Source organism: Staurois parvus, unplaced genomic scaffold, assembly GCF_062004578.1.
Source record: "Staurois parvus isolate SC_StPar_1 unplaced genomic scaffold, SC_StPar_1.0 ptg000244l, whole genome shotgun sequence".
NCBI lineage: Eukaryota > Metazoa > Chordata > Amphibia > Anura > Ranidae > Staurois > Staurois parvus.
Genome location: NW_028318040.1, coordinates 1,574,404 through 1,592,634, shown reverse-complemented (window position 1 = coordinate 1,592,634; position 18,231 = coordinate 1,574,404). Strand labels below are relative to the sequence as shown.

The 18,231-nt window shown below is 40.2% G+C and overlaps 1 protein-coding gene across 1 annotated transcript in view; it reads right to left on the bottom strand.

Annotated features, from left to right (window-relative positions):
• TBCK (TBC1 domain containing kinase) overlaps positions 1–18,231 on the bottom strand; it is a 367,627-nt gene that overhangs the window by 100,369 nt on the left and 249,027 nt on the right. The window contains exon 23 of the mRNA XM_089680503.1: positions 11,586–11,761. Coding sequence (XP_089536629.1) covers positions 11,586–11,761 — 176 coding nt within the window. The remainder of the gene's footprint in view (positions 1–11,585; positions 11,762–18,231) is intronic.

Here is an 18,231-nt window from a genome sequence, read left to right as displayed (position 1 = left end):
TTTGGCCTTCTTACAGACACACAAGGTGACACACACAGGTTAAAATGGCAATTACAGGTAATTTCACAAATCTGTGGCTTTTTAAATTGCAACTAGTGTATGTGTATAAATAGCCAATGACTTTGTTACCTCTCACGTAAATGCACTGAGCAGGGTAGATAGTGAGCCACAAGGAGCAGAAAAGAACTGCCAAAAGATTTGCACAACAAGGTAATGGAACTTGATAAAGATGGAAAGGATATACAACAATATCCAAAGCCTTGAATATACCAGTCAGTACTGTTCAATCACTTAGAAGTGGAACATTTGGGGATCCCTTGATGCCAAGCCACAAGGAGAATCGTTCGGGATACAAAGAAAAACCCACAGGTAACCTCAGGAGAAATACAGGCTGCTCTGGAAAAAGACGATCTGGATGTTTCAAGGAGACAATACGACGATACATGAATAAAAATTAGCTGCATGGTCAAACTGCCAGAAAGAAGCCAATGCCACAAAAAAAAGCCTGGCTACACTATGCCCAACAACAACTTGACACGCCTCACAGCTTCTGGCACACTGTAATCTGAAGTGATGAGACAAAAATACTGTAGAGCTTTATGGTCACAACCATAAGAGCTATGTTTGGAGTGGGGTTAACAAGGCCTATATCGAAAAGAATACTATCCCCACTGAGAAGCATGGTGGTGGCTCACTAATGTTTTGGGGGGGGGGGGGGGTTTAAAGGCATGGGGAATCTTGTAAAAACTAATAATATGAGTGCAGCATGTTATCAGAAAATACTGGCAGACAATTTGCATTCTTTTGCATGAAAGCTGCGCTTGGGATGCTCTTGGACTTTCCAGCTTGAAAATTACCCTAAGCACAAGACCAAATTGACCCTCCATTGGTTACAGAAGAAACAGGGGAAGGTTCTTGAGTGGCCATCACAGTCTCTTCACTATAATATCATTGAGCCACTCTGAGGAGATATCAAATGTGCAGTTGATGCAAGACGGCCAAAGACTTTGCTTGACCTGGAGGCATTTTGCCAAGAATATGGGGCCTCATAGACAATTAATACAAAACACTGCATGCTGTCCTGATACTAAAGGGGGCAATACACAGTATTAAGAATTAAGGCTATGTAGACTTTTGAACAGGGGTCATTTCATTGGTTTACTTGTTGCCATGTTTTGTTTTATGATTGTACCATTCTGCTATGACCTACAGCTGAATATAAATCCTGTAAGAAATAAAAGAAAAGTATTTTGCCTGATCACTCATGATTTATTTAACCACTTCCATGCTGCCCTATAGCAGAAATACTGCTACAGGGCAGCATGGGTGCGCAAGATCACACGCATATATATATATATATATATATATATATATATATATATATATATGTGATTTTGCATTTCCAGGTAGGGTCCCGGCCGGTGATTTCCGGTGATCTCCGATGGGGAGGAGAACGGTTTTGTTTACTAACAGTTCTCCTCCTGTCAGCTCGGGCACACTGCTTTGGATGGATGTGCTTTTTTTTTAGCACTGATCACGGTATTGGTGTCACCGGAGATGTCAGTTCCCCCCAGTGTCAGAATGCCAGCCGCAGTCCGGCTATAAGTCGCTGATCGCCGCCATTACTAGTAGAAAAAAAAAATTCCAGTATCTATACCGCCATTTGTAAATGCTAAAACTTTCACGTAAACCAATTAATTTACACGTATTTGGATTTTTTGTTTAGCAAAGGCGTAGCAGAATACATTTTGGCCTAAATTTATGACGAAATTAGATTTTTTAATTTTTTTTACTGGACTTGTTTAATAGCAAAAAGTCAAAAATATTTGGGTTTTTTTTCAAAATTGTCAGTCTTTTTTTTTTTTCATAGCGCAAAAATGAAAAACCGCACAGGTGATCAAATACCACCGAAAGAAAGCTCAATTCGTGGGAAAAAAAGGACGTAAATTTAATTTGGGTGCAGTGTTCCATGACCACACAATTGTCAGTTAAAGTAACGCAGCACCATAATGCAAAAAATGGCCTGCTCAGGAAGGGGGGGTAAATCCTCAGGAGAGCAAGTGGTTAAAAATGGTACATACTGTATATTACCAATTGTCCAAGGCTATGGAAACGTTTTAGCACAACTGTGTGTGTGTGTGTGTGTGTATATATATATATATATATATATATATATATATATATATACACACACACAATATTATTATTATTTATGTAATTAACAAGGAGGGTCCCCTTAAATCTTTAAGATGTACCACCCTTGCATCTCATAAAAACTACTTTAATTTCGGGATTGCACACAGTGCTTGGTGCCAGGGCGAAACCTCCTTCAGCAACTGAAAGCAAAAACAGCTTGCAAAAATGTTGTACATCTGCACACAGGTTTTTGCCTGTATTAGACTGGGGAGAATATCACAGCACACGGAGGATATCCAATATGGGTCCAAAAGCTTTAATAAACATTCACATAGTTACAGCAAGGCAACATTTCGGAGTCTCGCAGGACCCCTTCATCAGGCATGTGACAAATTATGACAGAAACTGGAAAACTATTTAAGAAAACCATCCACCAATCAGTGTGAAGTGAAATGAGTCAGGCCCTGCCCATGATGTCATATTCCCTCCAAAAATGCATTAGATCAATGTCAACAAAAAAATTATACTGCAAAAATAAATAAACCATAAAACAATAATCTGCTGTGCATGACCTGTACTCCTGGAGGGATATACGTTGTGGTCACTTGTGTATCTAAATATTCCTCGGATTATAATAAAATGTCACCTGGAAGCAGCGCTGTATTCTGTAAACAAAGATCGGCAGGATGTACGACCCTGACAGAAGCTAAATCCTGTTGCCTAGAAATGTGGGGGTGTGTCACCTAATGTCAAATAAGCTACGGTGAGGACACACCTACTGTGGTCCTATTGGTGTAGCGGCCAACAGTGTCATGGCAACATGTCGCCTGCGCATGTGCAATGCGATTTTATTACTTGCGCATGCGCTCAATGTCTTTTCTGCACTGGCCGCCATTATCATGGAAACCCATGACGTCAGCGCCGGGTAGGCGTGTCAGTGGGACCAATATGAGGTGGAGGCTGGTCCTGCGTGACTCTGAAACGTTGCCTTTCTGTAACTATGTGATCATTCATTAAAGCATTTGGACCCATATTGGAGATCCTCAGTGTGCTGGTGACATTCTCCCTTGTTGATTTTGTTCGGTTCCAGCCCATTGATCGCTGCAGCACCCATTCATATACACAGCCATTATTCAACGCAGGAATGTGTGCATTGTGTGTGATTGTAGACTTGTATTAGACCGGGATCACACTGATGTAGTATGTGAAACACTAAGAATCCTGTGCATTTTCCGTACCACATTGCAATTGCATGGCGTTCAAGCGATCTGGTGCAGGTGTCAATGTGAAATAGATGAAACGCGATTGTCAGAAATCACATCGCATAGGTGAGAACAACCATGCGGTGTGATTCAAGTGTAGGTAAAAAAAAAAAACAGGGTCCTGCACTTTTTTGATGCGGATGCGATTTGAGCCATACATAATGTATGGCTCAAACTGCACCGCATAGACATTGCATGTAATTTGCACAGGAATGTGGTGCAATTCGTGTTCAAATTACACGTGGTGTCCCGCACCACATTAGTGTTGACCCAGTCTCAAAGGTTATTTCACTTTATTGCAAAAGCATGGCCATTCAAAAAAACAGTCACACTCCCATTACACTTAGCACCATTTTGGACTAGCTCTTTATCAAGCTAAAAGTAAAGTCAGTTTGCTACTACCTTGAAAAAAAGCACTACATGGTCCCTTGTACCTTATAATGCCTTCTGTCAGTATACCTTTTACTTTGGCTAGTCTGGGAAATGTAAGTTCACTTTCAAGTAAAATTTGCATAAACTAATACAATATTTAAAATATAGATTTTAATTTTGTAAAAATGTTGTTTCCAGTATGGTTATGGGTATAAAACTGCACAAACTATTTAATTACAAATATGTAATTGTAGTCAGTTAAGCAACTATTTTACTTCTAAGCAGTAGTTTCCTATGATTTAAACATACAGTATTATTGGTAAACTCACTGGGGATTAATCACTAAAACTAGACTAGAACAACATTTGGTGCAGCTGTGCATGGTGACCAATCAGCTTCTAAATTCAGCTTGTTCAATTAGGCTTTAACAAACAGACCTGGAAGCTGGTTGTTTTCTATGAAGAGCTGCACCAGATTATGCACTCTCCAGTTTTACTAAATTAACTTTGTGTCAAGACAATGGAAATCAACAAATTAAATCAAGAAGCTATTCAAGATATACTACAACCATGGAGAAGTCATGAAACCCTGTAATACCTTTGTATTTTGATTCTTTTTGTATCTTGATTCAACAAACCTTTCAAAGAGCTTATTACCGTAAGAACATGGCGGCCTGGTCAGATAACTCTGGACAATCTACCTGTGAACTACGAATGGTGGTGTCTAGAACCCAGGAAACCTTGCAGTTTCACACTGAACTGTTAACGCTTCAAAAAATGTAAATGGGTCTTTCATGTTGTCATATTTAAACTAGTTAATTTTATGTCAACCATAACTGAGGGCACACTGGGTCTTTACAAGACTGATACTCCCAGATAGGAGTCTTGAATTTTGATGATAAATAATTTGTTTGGTGGCAATGGTTGAATGCACTTTAAGCAGGCATTTCAGGCTTATGAATTAAGCCCAGATGTAAAGTTGAATTTGATATTCATATGATTTCTGAATCCCTGTGCTCTAGTGGATTTGATCTGTCGTTATTCCGACAATTGCAGGCTAAAAAAAAGGTAAAAATGTGAAAAGTTTAAGCTGGACTCTAGGAAAACAACAAAATACAATACCAATAACAAATAACAATAAAATTACAGTCCACAGGGATAAGTAAGAAGAAACCAATTTCAGTGAAAAAAGGCAATACGACACCATGAATGCCTAATGGCCAAGCAATCCTAGCAGTCTCTCCTGGCTGGACACGCACATCTATATTATATGACAACACTTTCTGAAATGGTTTTCCCTGAATTACATTCACTCCCTGGGAATCCAATGACACAGTTCACTATCATGAATTAAAAAACGATGCTCCACGTCCACAGGGAATCATGGCTCCATTAATTCTATTATCGTTTCTGTCTCATTTCAATAAATCTTACTTTCCAAGCAATGCTGCAGGAACAGCAATAAGCCCATCAAATAGCTGAACGCATGGAAAAAGCCAGGAATACATTACACATAATCCATAAATGATAGCTCCATTATTATTTATGGACAAAATGAAGCTGAACCCCGTCCTGAGAATAGAAAAATGAGGGCTGTTTGAAGGCATAGTTTATAGAGTTAGTGAATACAAATGTCTCAACACTGTTATCAAAAATTAACTGTTTCAGGAATTATGGCCATCGCCTACATAGTAATGTGTTGAAGGTATATAAAGCACGTACAGTACTGTTAAACATAGAACAGATTTGGAACCCTTCATTCTTTTTCAGAAAACATTATTATATGTGTCCTAATAAGTACTAGGACCTGTGGGTAGCTCTTCTGCACCGCAAAATAGCTTTCACAAATAAATATAAAAACATTTTTTTGTGTGGCTTTTTGTGAGTTTTTTTTAATCTCCTCCCCAAAGCTAACGTAGATCCCAGATGCAAACTTACCTTGTAATCATGGCAATGGCCCTCACTCTTCGTGTACATCACAGTTGGATGATCTTCAATACAGTGGCCACTCCTGTACAGTAACTTTTATAGAGTCCTCTCCTGAACATCTTATCCTTGGAAGATGACCAATTAAGCACTATAAAAAGATACCGCATAGATGCAGCCAGCACATCTAAAATCAGCAGGGTTGTGACCAAAAACAGTGGAGGCTGCAGGCCAGATTGCAAGGTAAGTATATATCTTGAGAAGGTGGTATAGGTTAGCTAAGCAGGAGGAAAAAAGGATCAATGCACTTTGTTTAAGCACAGTGAAAAACGTTCAAGCATATTAACCGATACGCACATCAAATTTGAACTCTCCTTTCCCTCTCTCTGCTGTAATTCATATTGAAAATACTACACTCGTGAACCTTATTTATCCACTCTATGTATTTTAAGATTTCTATCATGTTTTTTTAAGTGATGGCAGAAAAAGACCAAGTGGTCCATTGAATTTGCCCCATTTTTAATTTTAATTTAATTTGTACATGTTTTTGTATTTTTATTTACTAAGTGTCTAAGTACAGATCTATGTTTTTCCCAAGTCTGTTTTAAGCCACTTACTGTTGATTGACTCACTACCCCTGCTTGAAGTATATTTGAAGCATCAACTACCCTTTCAGTAAAATAATACTTTGTAAGATTAGTTCTGAACTTTCCTCCTGTTAGTTTAAAGTCATGTCACCGTGTTTCTTGACCTTGGTTTCATATTGAAAAGTAAGTTTGGCCCTTCACCTCCCACCCCTTCTTTGGCAGCCTGCACAGTCCTCAATGTGGATCCAAGAAGCCCAGACCATCAACAGCATTCAACTGTTGAAAGCCCCTGGCCCGGACAGCTTCCCTTGCTTGCACCATTGCAAATTTTCTCTTCTCTTCCTTACCTACCTGATGGTCTACTTCAACAGCATGAAGCAGGGAGGGATGCCTTCCTCTGACTTCCCGCGGGCACATATCTCTATGATACCCAAGTCTAATGAAGAGGCCCAGGCCTTCTGCCCAACTTCTCTGTTAAATGAGGATATGAAATTCTTTGGGAAAAACCTGTGTTCTCGTATCCATAAATATCTATGCTCGCTGATCCATAGAAATCAGGTGGGCTTTGCACCTGGCAGTCAGGCAGGTGATAATGTCCTGAAAGTGGCCCACTTGATAACTCTGCTGCATCATCCCATAATTCTTGGACTCCTCAACATACATAAAGCTTTCAAATCCATCTCGTGGGACTACTGGCCATATGTACTTCAGCGTTGGGGCTACAGAAATTTGATTCTTACATGGTTGATGGCCTTTTATTCGTCTCCTTCTACCATCTACTTCATCATCTTCATTTACAGGGTTAGCTTAATCTCTCACCCTCATTTCCCATTTTCAGAGGAACAAGGCAGGGGTGCCCCCTGTCCTTTTTTTTCATGCTCTTGACCATTGCCTCAAGAGCTGATCCCAACTTCAGTGGAATTCCATATGCAGGCGAGTGTTAGAAAGTAAACATGTTCACAGATGATTTGCTTTTGACCCTTACCAACCCAATTATCTCACTGCCCAATCTACAGAACTTCTTGACCTGTTTTTGCTGCCATTTATGGGCTCCAAATCAATCCACACAAAACAACTGCCTTGAACATCTCCCTTCCTGAATCCCTGGCGTCGCACCTCCAATCATTCTTCCCATATTCATAACACACAAAGAGGAAGATAGACTCAATATAAATCCTGAAAATGGTCCTAATTAGAGAACATATACAGTTTATTCCCCAAATCCAGGGGTCTCTAAACATTCTAAGCAAAGGGCCAGTTTACTGTCCTTCAGGATTTAGGGGGACTGAACTGTGGCTATTGGGAGTAAAAAAAATGTCCTGACATCAGTGCCCCATCATTGATTTCAATTGGGAAAAATAGTGCCCCATTGTTGATTGATATCAATGAGAATAATAGTGCCCTGTTGTTGGTGTCAGTAGGGGAATGATGCTTCATCATTGGTGTTAGTTGGTGGAATAGTGTCCCAAGGGCCAGATAAAAGCAAGCAAAGGGCCATATCTGTCCCCCAAGCCGCAATTTGGAGACCACTGCCCTAATCGATATAAATATAATGCAAATAGAAAAACTGCATTACATGTCAAAGACAAAACTTTGCATGTTTGCTAAGATACTTTAACTCATAAATCCATTTTAAAACTATATATACCAAATGATCTATAGCAACATCAAATGGTAGCATAAATAATGCTGAATATTTTCTCTTTTCAAAGAAAGACAATGAGGAAAATTCTATATACCCAATAGAGCATGTGTGTAATCACTTTGGGAAGACTCCCCCACTAGAAATTTAATAAATACTTGCTTTGTTATTTGGCAGGTACAGTTGTTCAAGGAAGCACAGTCTGCCTTTGATGTTCCAAAAATTAAATAAATTAAATAAAAGTGGTCTCCTAACTAGAAGGCAGGCGTATGATTGAAATAGGTTGGCACAAGATTAAAAGGAACACTATCTATCAAAAAATGTAGATCCATAAACTCTTTCCCAACGAAAGAAGTTATGCTAACAATAGCACATTTTAAAGGTTCTAACTAATCAGTTATCTGCTGTCAAAACTGTCCATCATGAAAAGCAGTCTTATGCAGCCAATACATTAACAATGTTTTTTTGTTCAACCAGCAGGTTGAATAAAAAAAAAAGACCCTATTCCCCTATCCACACCTTCGATATGAATGGGGGAATCACTCCCACTGAGCTATTGTGTGCTGATGACGGTGAGACTTCTTTCCTATCAGAATACACTGATCAGTGCTGCCAGCTTTAGCCAGTGGACCTGATCAATCAGGAAAAACCCAACAGGATGGTTGTAGAGACGTTGATCGGTAGATAGACTTTTGTACAACCTCCCTGTCCATACATGGATCGAAATTCGGTCAATCTCTGCTGAACCAGCCGAATTTGCACACTGTAGAATCACCATTCTTTTGCTATGTCTTAAGCTTATATCAAGGAAAGCAAAAATGCAATCTATAATTTACATATAACTTAAAATGTCAAACAATTAATTTTTGTTTATTATTGCATACTTGTACTTGTAGGAATTCATCATTTAAACAGTGGTAGGGGTAAAAATAGATGCTAAATGCATGCTAGAGGGCCACAAAAAGTGGATATTCCTGAAATGCACTAGATCAATGCTTTTTTTTTTTATCTAGTGCTTTACATTGCAGAGGAGAGATGTGGGGTCTTATTGACCCCCATCTCTCCATAAAGAGGACCTGTCACTAATTATTTCAATCACAAGGGATGCATGCATTCCTTGTGATAAGTGACTACATTTTTTTAAAGGCACAGTGTAAAAATAATAATAAAAATAAATAAATAATTTTAAATAAGTTTAAAGTGCCCCTGTCCCCCGTGCTCGCACATAGTGGTGACCGCATACATAGGCCATGCCCACATACAGTTGCAAGAAAAAGTATGTGAACCCCTTGGGATTACGTGGAGTTTTGCATGAATTGGGCATAAAATGTGCTTTGAACGTCATCTAAGTCACAACAATAGAAGAACACAGTCTGCTGAACATAATACTACACAAACATTAGATGTTGCCATGGTTTAATTGCACATAACATGTAAACATTCACAGTGCAGGGAGGAAAAAGTATGTGAGGCCCTAGCTTAATGACTTCTCCCAGAGCTAATTGGAGCCAGGAGTGAGCCAACCTTGACTCCAATCAGTGTGATGATATTGGATGTGTTGCTGACAGCTGTCCTGCCCTTAAAAAACACACACCTGTTTTGGGTTTACTGGTTTCAAGAAGCACTGTCTGATGTGAACCATGCCTCGCAGAAAAGAGCTCTCAGAAGACCTATGATCAAGAATTGTTGACTTGCATGAAGCTGGAAAGGGTTACAAAAGTATCTCCAAAAGCCTTGATGTTCATGTGTCCACGGTAAGACAGACTGTCTACAAATGGGGAAAGCTTAGCACTGTTGCTACTCTTCCTAGGCGTGGTCGTCCTGTAAAAATGACTGCACAGCGCAGAATGCTGCATGAGGTAAAGAAGAATCCCAGAGTGTCAGCTAAAGACCTACAGAAATCTCTGGCACATGCTAACATTTTTGTTGACACATCTACAATAAGGAAAACATTAAACAAGAATGGAGTACATGGGAGGACACCACGGAGGAAGCCATTGCTGTCCAAAAAGAATATTGCAGCACGTTTGAAGTTTGCAAAAGAGCACCTGGATGTTCCACAGCACTACTGGCAAAATATACTGTGGACAGATGAAACCAAGATTGAGTTGTTTGGGAAGAACACACAACACTATGTGTGGAGAAAAAAAGGCACAGCACACCAACATCAAAACCTCATCCCCACTGTAAATCTTGGCGGAGGGAGCATCATGGTTTGGGGCTGCTTTGCTGCCTCAGGGCCTGGACGGATTGTTGTCATTGATGGGAAAATGAATTCCAGAGTTTATCAAGACATTTTGCAGGAAAATGTACGACCATCTGTCTGCCAACTGAAGCTCCGCAGAGGATGGGTGATGCAACAGGACAATGACCCAAAGCATACAAGTAATTCAACAAAACAATGGCTGCAACAGTACAGAATACGCCTTCTGGAGTGGCCCAGTCAGAGTCCTGACCTCAACCCGATTGAAATGCTGTGGCATGACCTTAAGAGAGCGATTCACACCAGACATCCCAATAATATTGCTACACTGAAACAGTTTTGTGAAGAGGAGTGGTCCAAAATTACTCCAGATCGTTGTGCAGGTCTGATCTGCAACTACAGGAAACGTTTGGTTGAGGTTATTGCTGCCAAAGGAGGGTCAACCAGTTATTAAGTCCAAAGGTTCACATACTTTTTCCTCCCTGCACTGTGAATGTTTACATGTTATGTGCAATTAAACCATGGCAACATCTAATGTTTGTGTAGTATTATGTTCAGCAGACTGTGTTCTTCTATTGTTGTGACTTAGTTGACGTTCAGAGCACATTTTATGCCCAATTCATGCAAAACTCCACGTAATCCCAAGGGGTTCACATACTTTTTCTTGCAACTGTATGTAAACGGTGTTCAAACTACACATGTGAGGTATCACCACGAATGTCAGAACAAGAGCAATAATTCTCGCACTAGACCTCCTCTGTGACGTTACACTACTAACCTATAGAGATTTTTAAAGCATCACCCATGGAGATTTTTAAGTACCGCAGTTTCACGCAATTCCACGAGCGTGCACTATTTTAAAGCATGAAATGTTCGGTATCCATTTACTCGCTGTAACATTCTCTTTCATATCTTACAAAAAATTGGGGTATAGTGGGGTTTTTTGTTTTTTTTTTTAAATCAAAGTGTATTATTTTCCAAAAAATATATATTCATTTTTAAAAACTGCACATTTCGGTTTTTGTTTTCGGCCAAGTGCATTTTGAATTTTTGTTTTCGGCACCAGAATTTTCATTTTGGTGCACCACTACTATGATGTCAAATGTTATAAACTTTGGGAAATAAAAGTCAATTTATCTGAAAGGAGTTCAAGAGTAGTGGCATACTAGGTTTAAATTAATGTAGTAAATTATGCAAACAAATTCTTATTAAAAGCGTTGCTACAGAGATCACAGCAAAATATCACATTATCAATGATTCTGCAAGAAAGTGAAAAGCTATAAAGGCATATTAATTCAATCTACAATCATAAAAATATGCAAGTGGGATAAGGATATTTAAGGCACCTATATGCTTATGAAGATACATCAGCTTTTGGAAGAAATATGTTCCTTAAAAGGACAAGCAATTATTTTACAACTTAATAAGAAGTAAAAGGTAATTACTACCCAGACATACCAAGTCCATTTTGGAGGAGTCCTGGTAGTCCACAGCGAAGCTACTTGGAGGTTTGTTCATGCCATTGCACTCACTGGCTGGCTTTGGTGACTGTGCATGCTGCCTGTAGGTGGCACTCTTTGGTGTCCAGCAGAAAAGGTTAATTGACTCTCTGACACACCGCTCAATGTCGATTTCTGTGGGAATATAATATAATTTGTTAAGTTCTGCTGACCATCCATCCAACAATCCAATCATTTGCATGCAAAAATACATTTTTTTTTAAATTTTTTTTTTAATTATTCTTGCATGTGAGTGGGTATTCTTTGTAAAGTTCATTTTTACCACATCCACTAATATAAGTGAATATTCCAATAAAAAGTGAAAATTCACTTTGCAAAGTGGGCATACTATTCTTCTATATTTATTGATAAACACTCTAGATGATATAAAATTCACATGGTTATCTCAATACTAAAAGGAAGATTTAGATTGTGGCAGAATGTTGGGCAAGATCAGTGAAGCAATCAAAGATGGGCAATCTCCAAGGTACACTATAGAAATGCATCATTAAATTCTAAAGCTCTCACTCCCCAGCTACCAGTTATAAACTAAATATGAGGCTAAAACTGGATTTGTACCAGGCAAATCCACATTTATAGCGTCCAAGTGGTAATCACGGTAAATGCTACTCATGAGAACTACATCTTGGAGTTTTCCAAACCAAATTGTTTTGGTTAAATTGTTATATAGCAAGATGTATCCTCTCCATTGTTCAGATTATATAGAACATCAATACAGCGATATTCCTCATTTGGTATTAGAAACTGCAAGCCCTGACCATCCACAGGTATTTTAACATTACAGCCTGAAGTTTCATAGTGTTTGTCAAACTCTCCCATTGAGTTCAATGGGTCAGCACTGCAACCAACGAGCCAACCACTTCCTGTGGGGAAAGATCAGGGGGCATGACCAAGCTGTGCTATATGTGTCTATGGACACACACAACCCAGCTTGGAAGCGTGCCCGCATAGGTGCCCCCATAGCACATGGCTTGTTAAGGGGGCACCAGGAGAAATAAGGTGCAGACAGCACCAGCGGGGGACCCCAGAATAGGTAAGGGGCCACTCTGTGCCATATCATTGCACAGAACTGGTAAGTACATCTTTTTTTTATTATAGCAAAAAAAAAACTCCTGCAATATCATTTTAACTTGTAGTTGTGCTCAGTATCACTTGTATTCAATCAAAGCCAGGAATGCTAATGTACTCCAAGCACAACACACAAAGAGAAAGATGTAGATAATTAAATAAACTCATATTACATTAAAATTAGCCAATGTTTTGGAAGACATTATGTACCATGGAAACAAAGTATACAAAAACATTTAAAAGAATAAAAACTATTATTGTAAAGAAACTGTAAGAGACCTTAAAACACTGTGCTCCCTTCAATTTTATTAATACCATACATGGGTCACCTTATGACATCTGGAGCATTAAGGCTGCCCATAGGCATTAGATGGTGGCTAGGTGTCTATGCATGATATGACTTTCACGACACAGGATAAGATTGATTTGCTGAAAAGATTGTGGCAGCGCACCCTGCAGAGATTAGATTTTTAAAAAGTTCAAAAACAAGTCACTGTCAAATCCTGTCTAAGGGCTTTTTTGGTTTTACCTAGATATCATCCTGCTTGCTTGATAATGACAACTCGTGATGACATCATCAAGCTCCACATCCACAGATCAAACCCTAGTTCTTCTTCGACATTATTGAGAAACTGTGTGCCCTTCATGCCAAGCTCCAGTCAACAAAAACCAGTCTGCAAGCTGTGCACAGTCCCAGTTTATGTCGCAGACACCTGTTGGTATACACTAATGATTTGGAACCAATCAGCTTGATTACCGATCATCATACCATAAGAGCCAATCATGGTGATTACATGACATTTTTTACAAACCTGCTGGCTTCAGCTGCCACATAGTCTTGTAAAAAGTTACTTAAAAAAAAGTTAACTGTAAAACTAAAAAAAGATTCAAACAAATACTTGAGCAGGGTATTTGTTAAACAGTGTGCCAACAAAAGGTCTTATATGTCCTTAAAACAATATAAACATAATATAGGTGGGGAAATTAATGTAAGAGTTACTGTCAAGTTAACCAAAGCATACTGCAAAATTTGGTTTGCCCATCTAGATTTTAATGACCTTTGCTCATTAAAGGGATTGTAAAGGCTCAAGGTTTTTTACCCTCAGGCATTCTATGCATAAAGGTAAGAAACCGTCTGTGTGCAGCAGCCCCCCCAATACATTTTTGAGCCTCATCGTGATGCAGCGGAGTGCACAAGAGCCTCGGATCTCTGGGGACTCTCTCACCTCATTGGCTGAAACAGCTGCTATCAATCACAACCAGTAAGTCAATGAGGACAGAGAGGGGGCGGGCCATGGCTCTGTGTGTGAATGGACACATAGAGCAGTGGATTTGGAGCAAGCCTGCTTGGGAGCCCCCACAGCAAGCTGCTTGCTCTGGGGACACTCAGCAGGATAGAGGGGCCAGGAGCACCGGCAGGAAACGAGGAAGAGGAGGATCGTGGCTGCTCTGTGCAAAACCACTGCACAGAGCAGGTAAGTATAACATGTTTGCTATTTACAAAAAATTGCCTTGAATATCAATGTAGCACTACCCTAGCAGGGGCCCAGTGGTTGCCCTGACCTTGCAAGCCTCCTGACACCTCTGGGTTCAGACATATTTCAACAGCATAGGGTAATAATTCAAGAGACACAAATCTTTAGTATCACCTCTATACTAGTGCTGGTTCACATATACGCTAATTGGATGCAGTTTGTACCGCATCCAATCCGCATGACATGCGAAAAACATTGTTTCCTATGGTGCCTGTTTACATATGTCTGGTGCACTGATGGTGCAGAATCAGTGCGGTTTGAAAAAGAGTCATGTAAGATTTCTGAGCAGTGCAGTCCAGTTTAGGTGCGGATTACAGGATACTGACTTCTATGGGAACTGTTTCTAAACCGCATGTGTGTGAACAGGGTAATCCCAAGAGCTAATCCTGTCCTGAACCTGATGTAAACCTGACATGAACCCGTGAACAACTACTATATCAATTAGCTGTGAAACCTGAGCTTCCATCTACACCGCACATGTGTGAATCAGCTCTAAGTCTTGTTCAAAACAGTAGACCACATGAATAATGGGTTTAGGATATACAATCCCAGTTAACACAAAGAGCACTGGTAAAATAAGAATAAATAGCAATGTTTCACAAATTATACAATCATGAGTAGTAAGCTTCAACTATTAGACTGCAACACCAGCAGTAAGAGGGGGAAGAAAAGGCTTGTTGACTTATCAGCTCCCTCTAGGTCACCAGCACAGCAATGGTGGAGGCAGATAATTACCGTATTTTTCGCTCCATATGACGCACTTTTTTCCCCCCAAAAAAGGGGGGAAAATGTCAGTCCGTCTTATGGAGCGAATATGAAGCGGCCGGTCCGGTATTTCCACCGCCGCCGTGTCAGAATACCGGGCTGGCCGCTCAGCTCTGCAGTGGGACCTTACCTGTTCCTCTATCCAGCGACGCGCTGTCTTCCCGGCTTCTGCAGTGTGCGTGACAGCCGGGTGCCAAGTGCGCATGCGCACGAAGCGGTGCTCTTTGTGAATGGTAAGGTGGTACCTGGGACACATGACAGATCCCAGAAGCCGCCGGACCAATCACAAAGCACAGCGCTTCTTGCTCATGCGCACTGGGCATCCGGCTGTCGGCCGAGCGCCCACACTACAGAAGCCGTGAAGACAGCGCGCGGCTGGATAGAGGAATAGGTAAGATCAAAGAACAACTCCGCGAAAGTAAGAGCGGGTACCTGTCAAATTCAGGTACCCACTCCCCCCCCTCCCCAAAGGTCAGCAGTCATCTCCTGTACTGTCCGCAGTCTCTGGTCATCTCCTGTACTGTGTCCGTAGTCTCTGGTCATCTCCTGTACTGTGTCCGCAAGCTGATGTGATCTTAGTGTGGCAAAAGTGTCACTGATGAGCAGTGTTCCACAACCGGAAGCCAGCAGTCTGTCTCTGAAGGAGAATGGCAGTCCCCCTGTGTTCAGCTCTGAATCCTGGGCCCAAGAGAGTGAGCCGGTCACTTGCTGTAGAATATATCTGCTCTCCCAGCATCCCTTTCCATCGCCAGTTCTCTGGTAGTTGTAGTTCAATCAGCACTCAGGAATACAAGATGTATTGGCTATAGGACTACAGGTCTCAAGATTCTCTGCTGTCAGAAGTACTGGATCCACTATGCTAACAGGAAGTGATGTAGCAGTTCCAGTCCTGGGCACTAGGGAAAAAAAAGGATTAATCGTAGTCTCATCTACAAATGTCCCTGAAAGGCATAATGATATAGCACCTGGCTACATCACTTTAAGGCGCTTTGTGAATCTGTACATGAGCAGCATAAAGGCATGCTCGTTTCATAATGTGTTATGTAACATCCAGCAAGGAGATAAATCAATTTGCTATCTTTCTTTCCGACTCATTTTTTATCTTCCAATATGCAAGCAGGCTCTCCCTGAGAGCAAGTTGTTTCTTTTCTTAACGGTCTATTAAAATATTTCCAGCCCACTGGATAACATGCTTATGCCTACTGTATGGACCTGGGTCTACTCTACATGAAACGGTCCAGTCCAGGTCCATAGTTTTACTTTCATCAAGACTTAATCGTTTTGGCCTTTGTCAAGCTCTGAGCCTCCCTTTATGTCATCAAGACTGGCCATCATATTAAAGGACCACTAAAAAGGTTGGGGAAAGACAGGGTCAAGTTCAACTTTCACTCTAAAATCAAGATTTGAATATAGTTTCAGCTACCTATATTTTTTTTATCATGCATGTTCCGATTATTTTGTTGTATGGTTTTATTGAAGAATACCTCTGAATTTTTTTCACATTTTCAAATGAATTGCTACATTGTTAACAGCTTTGATTTATAAATCATTGATCCAAGCCATACAGTTTTGCACTAGCTGGGGCAAACTGAAGTGTTACTAAATCCAGGACCGTGCATTGACTATATCTGGTCTCCCACAGTACACCGAACATGGAAGTGCAATTATTTTAGTAAATATAAACTGCTAAATACCTTTTCTCATCAGCAGTTAGACCAGTCTTGGGACTTCTATCAGTGTCCAGCCAAACACTGGTTAAAGCTTGTAGGAGTAGTTTTCATTTTGATCTAGGAGGATGCAGAACCCCTGACCTCTGTCTGGACAGTGCTGATCGGCCCTGTGCTGATCACATGCACTCTCCCAAGAAAAAAAAAAAAAACCTCTCTAGCAATACACACCAAACTGAGCATGTGCAGAGTGACTCCACACACTATGTCTTTTCAGGAGATAAGAGGGGAACACTGGAAGAAGGGAGGGATCGCAGAAGATAGGATCAAACAGCGTTTTTACACAATACAGAGGATTAACACCTTAGGTTCCACAGTGAGTAGAACAAGCATGCTTTAACGCATATATAGACTGATTTTACTGTTGTGGGTTTAGTAACACTTTAGGCTCACACATTAAACTTATCAAAGTATTTCAATGAATTAGTATATAAATAAATTAAGCATTGTTAGGAGTCTGGGGAAACAGCTCCAAAATGTAAAAAAAAAAGTGAAAATAAGGTTTCTGTTAACATTTATTGTTATAAAGGAAGAGGTTTTTTTGGTTTAGTTGGAAAAGGATGTGCATGCATACACACCCTGGGAAGATTTATTATTGCAGCTGAAGCCTGTTCCTTTAATATGTCCCTAAGTCACCTTTTGCCATCCACAAATCAGTTATTGTCTGTGGTCAGGGTAGTAAAGGGCTGACAGAGAGAATAAATGACCTGCTTCACAGCATTTCCCAAGCTATTCTCACAATCATTTAATAATTTGCGTCATGCAATCACAAAGGATACACGACAAAGATCACCGTGGTAACCACCTGGAATGCTGTTAGACAAAGCCGAACACCATTTTCCGTTTCCTTGCCAGTGCAGTTGCTTTTTTGTTTCTATTATTCAAGTTATATTCATGAATTTACACTAGAATGGATGAACTCAGGCTGAGTAGATCATCAATTCTATTTACGATTTTTGACACTGCCAAAAGTGCCTTTAAGGTACTATAAATATATTACACAACAAGGGAATCATGGACCTTTACGAAATTTGTAAAGGTGAACAATGGGATAAGCAAATATTATCAAAGTACAAGAGGTTTGTTCTTACTTAAATCTTGGAGTGGTTTGTGTATTTTTAAAAAATGTTTGCAGTAATTCAGAGCGATACTTTACCTAGAGCTTCCTGTAATAAAGACCGGTCACTGCTGCTCTCTCTACTTGTGCAGGCTTACTAGTATTGTATCCGCCCCTCCTGTGGTTTGTTGCAGGCAGTCTGTAGTGAGTAGACTTGATGGGTCTCACCCACAGCTCTGCACAGGCTAGGTACAGCACAGTGATGATGCCCGTTACTTTTACAAGGTAATAACTGGATTTGCAAAGGTATTCGGTACACAGAACCTGAATTTATATGCTATGCCTATTGGAGAATATATTTGAGAGCATTTTTTCAGAGTTCAGCTTTAAAGCAGATCTAACTTTTTCAGTTTTGGAACTTTCTGCCTAGGA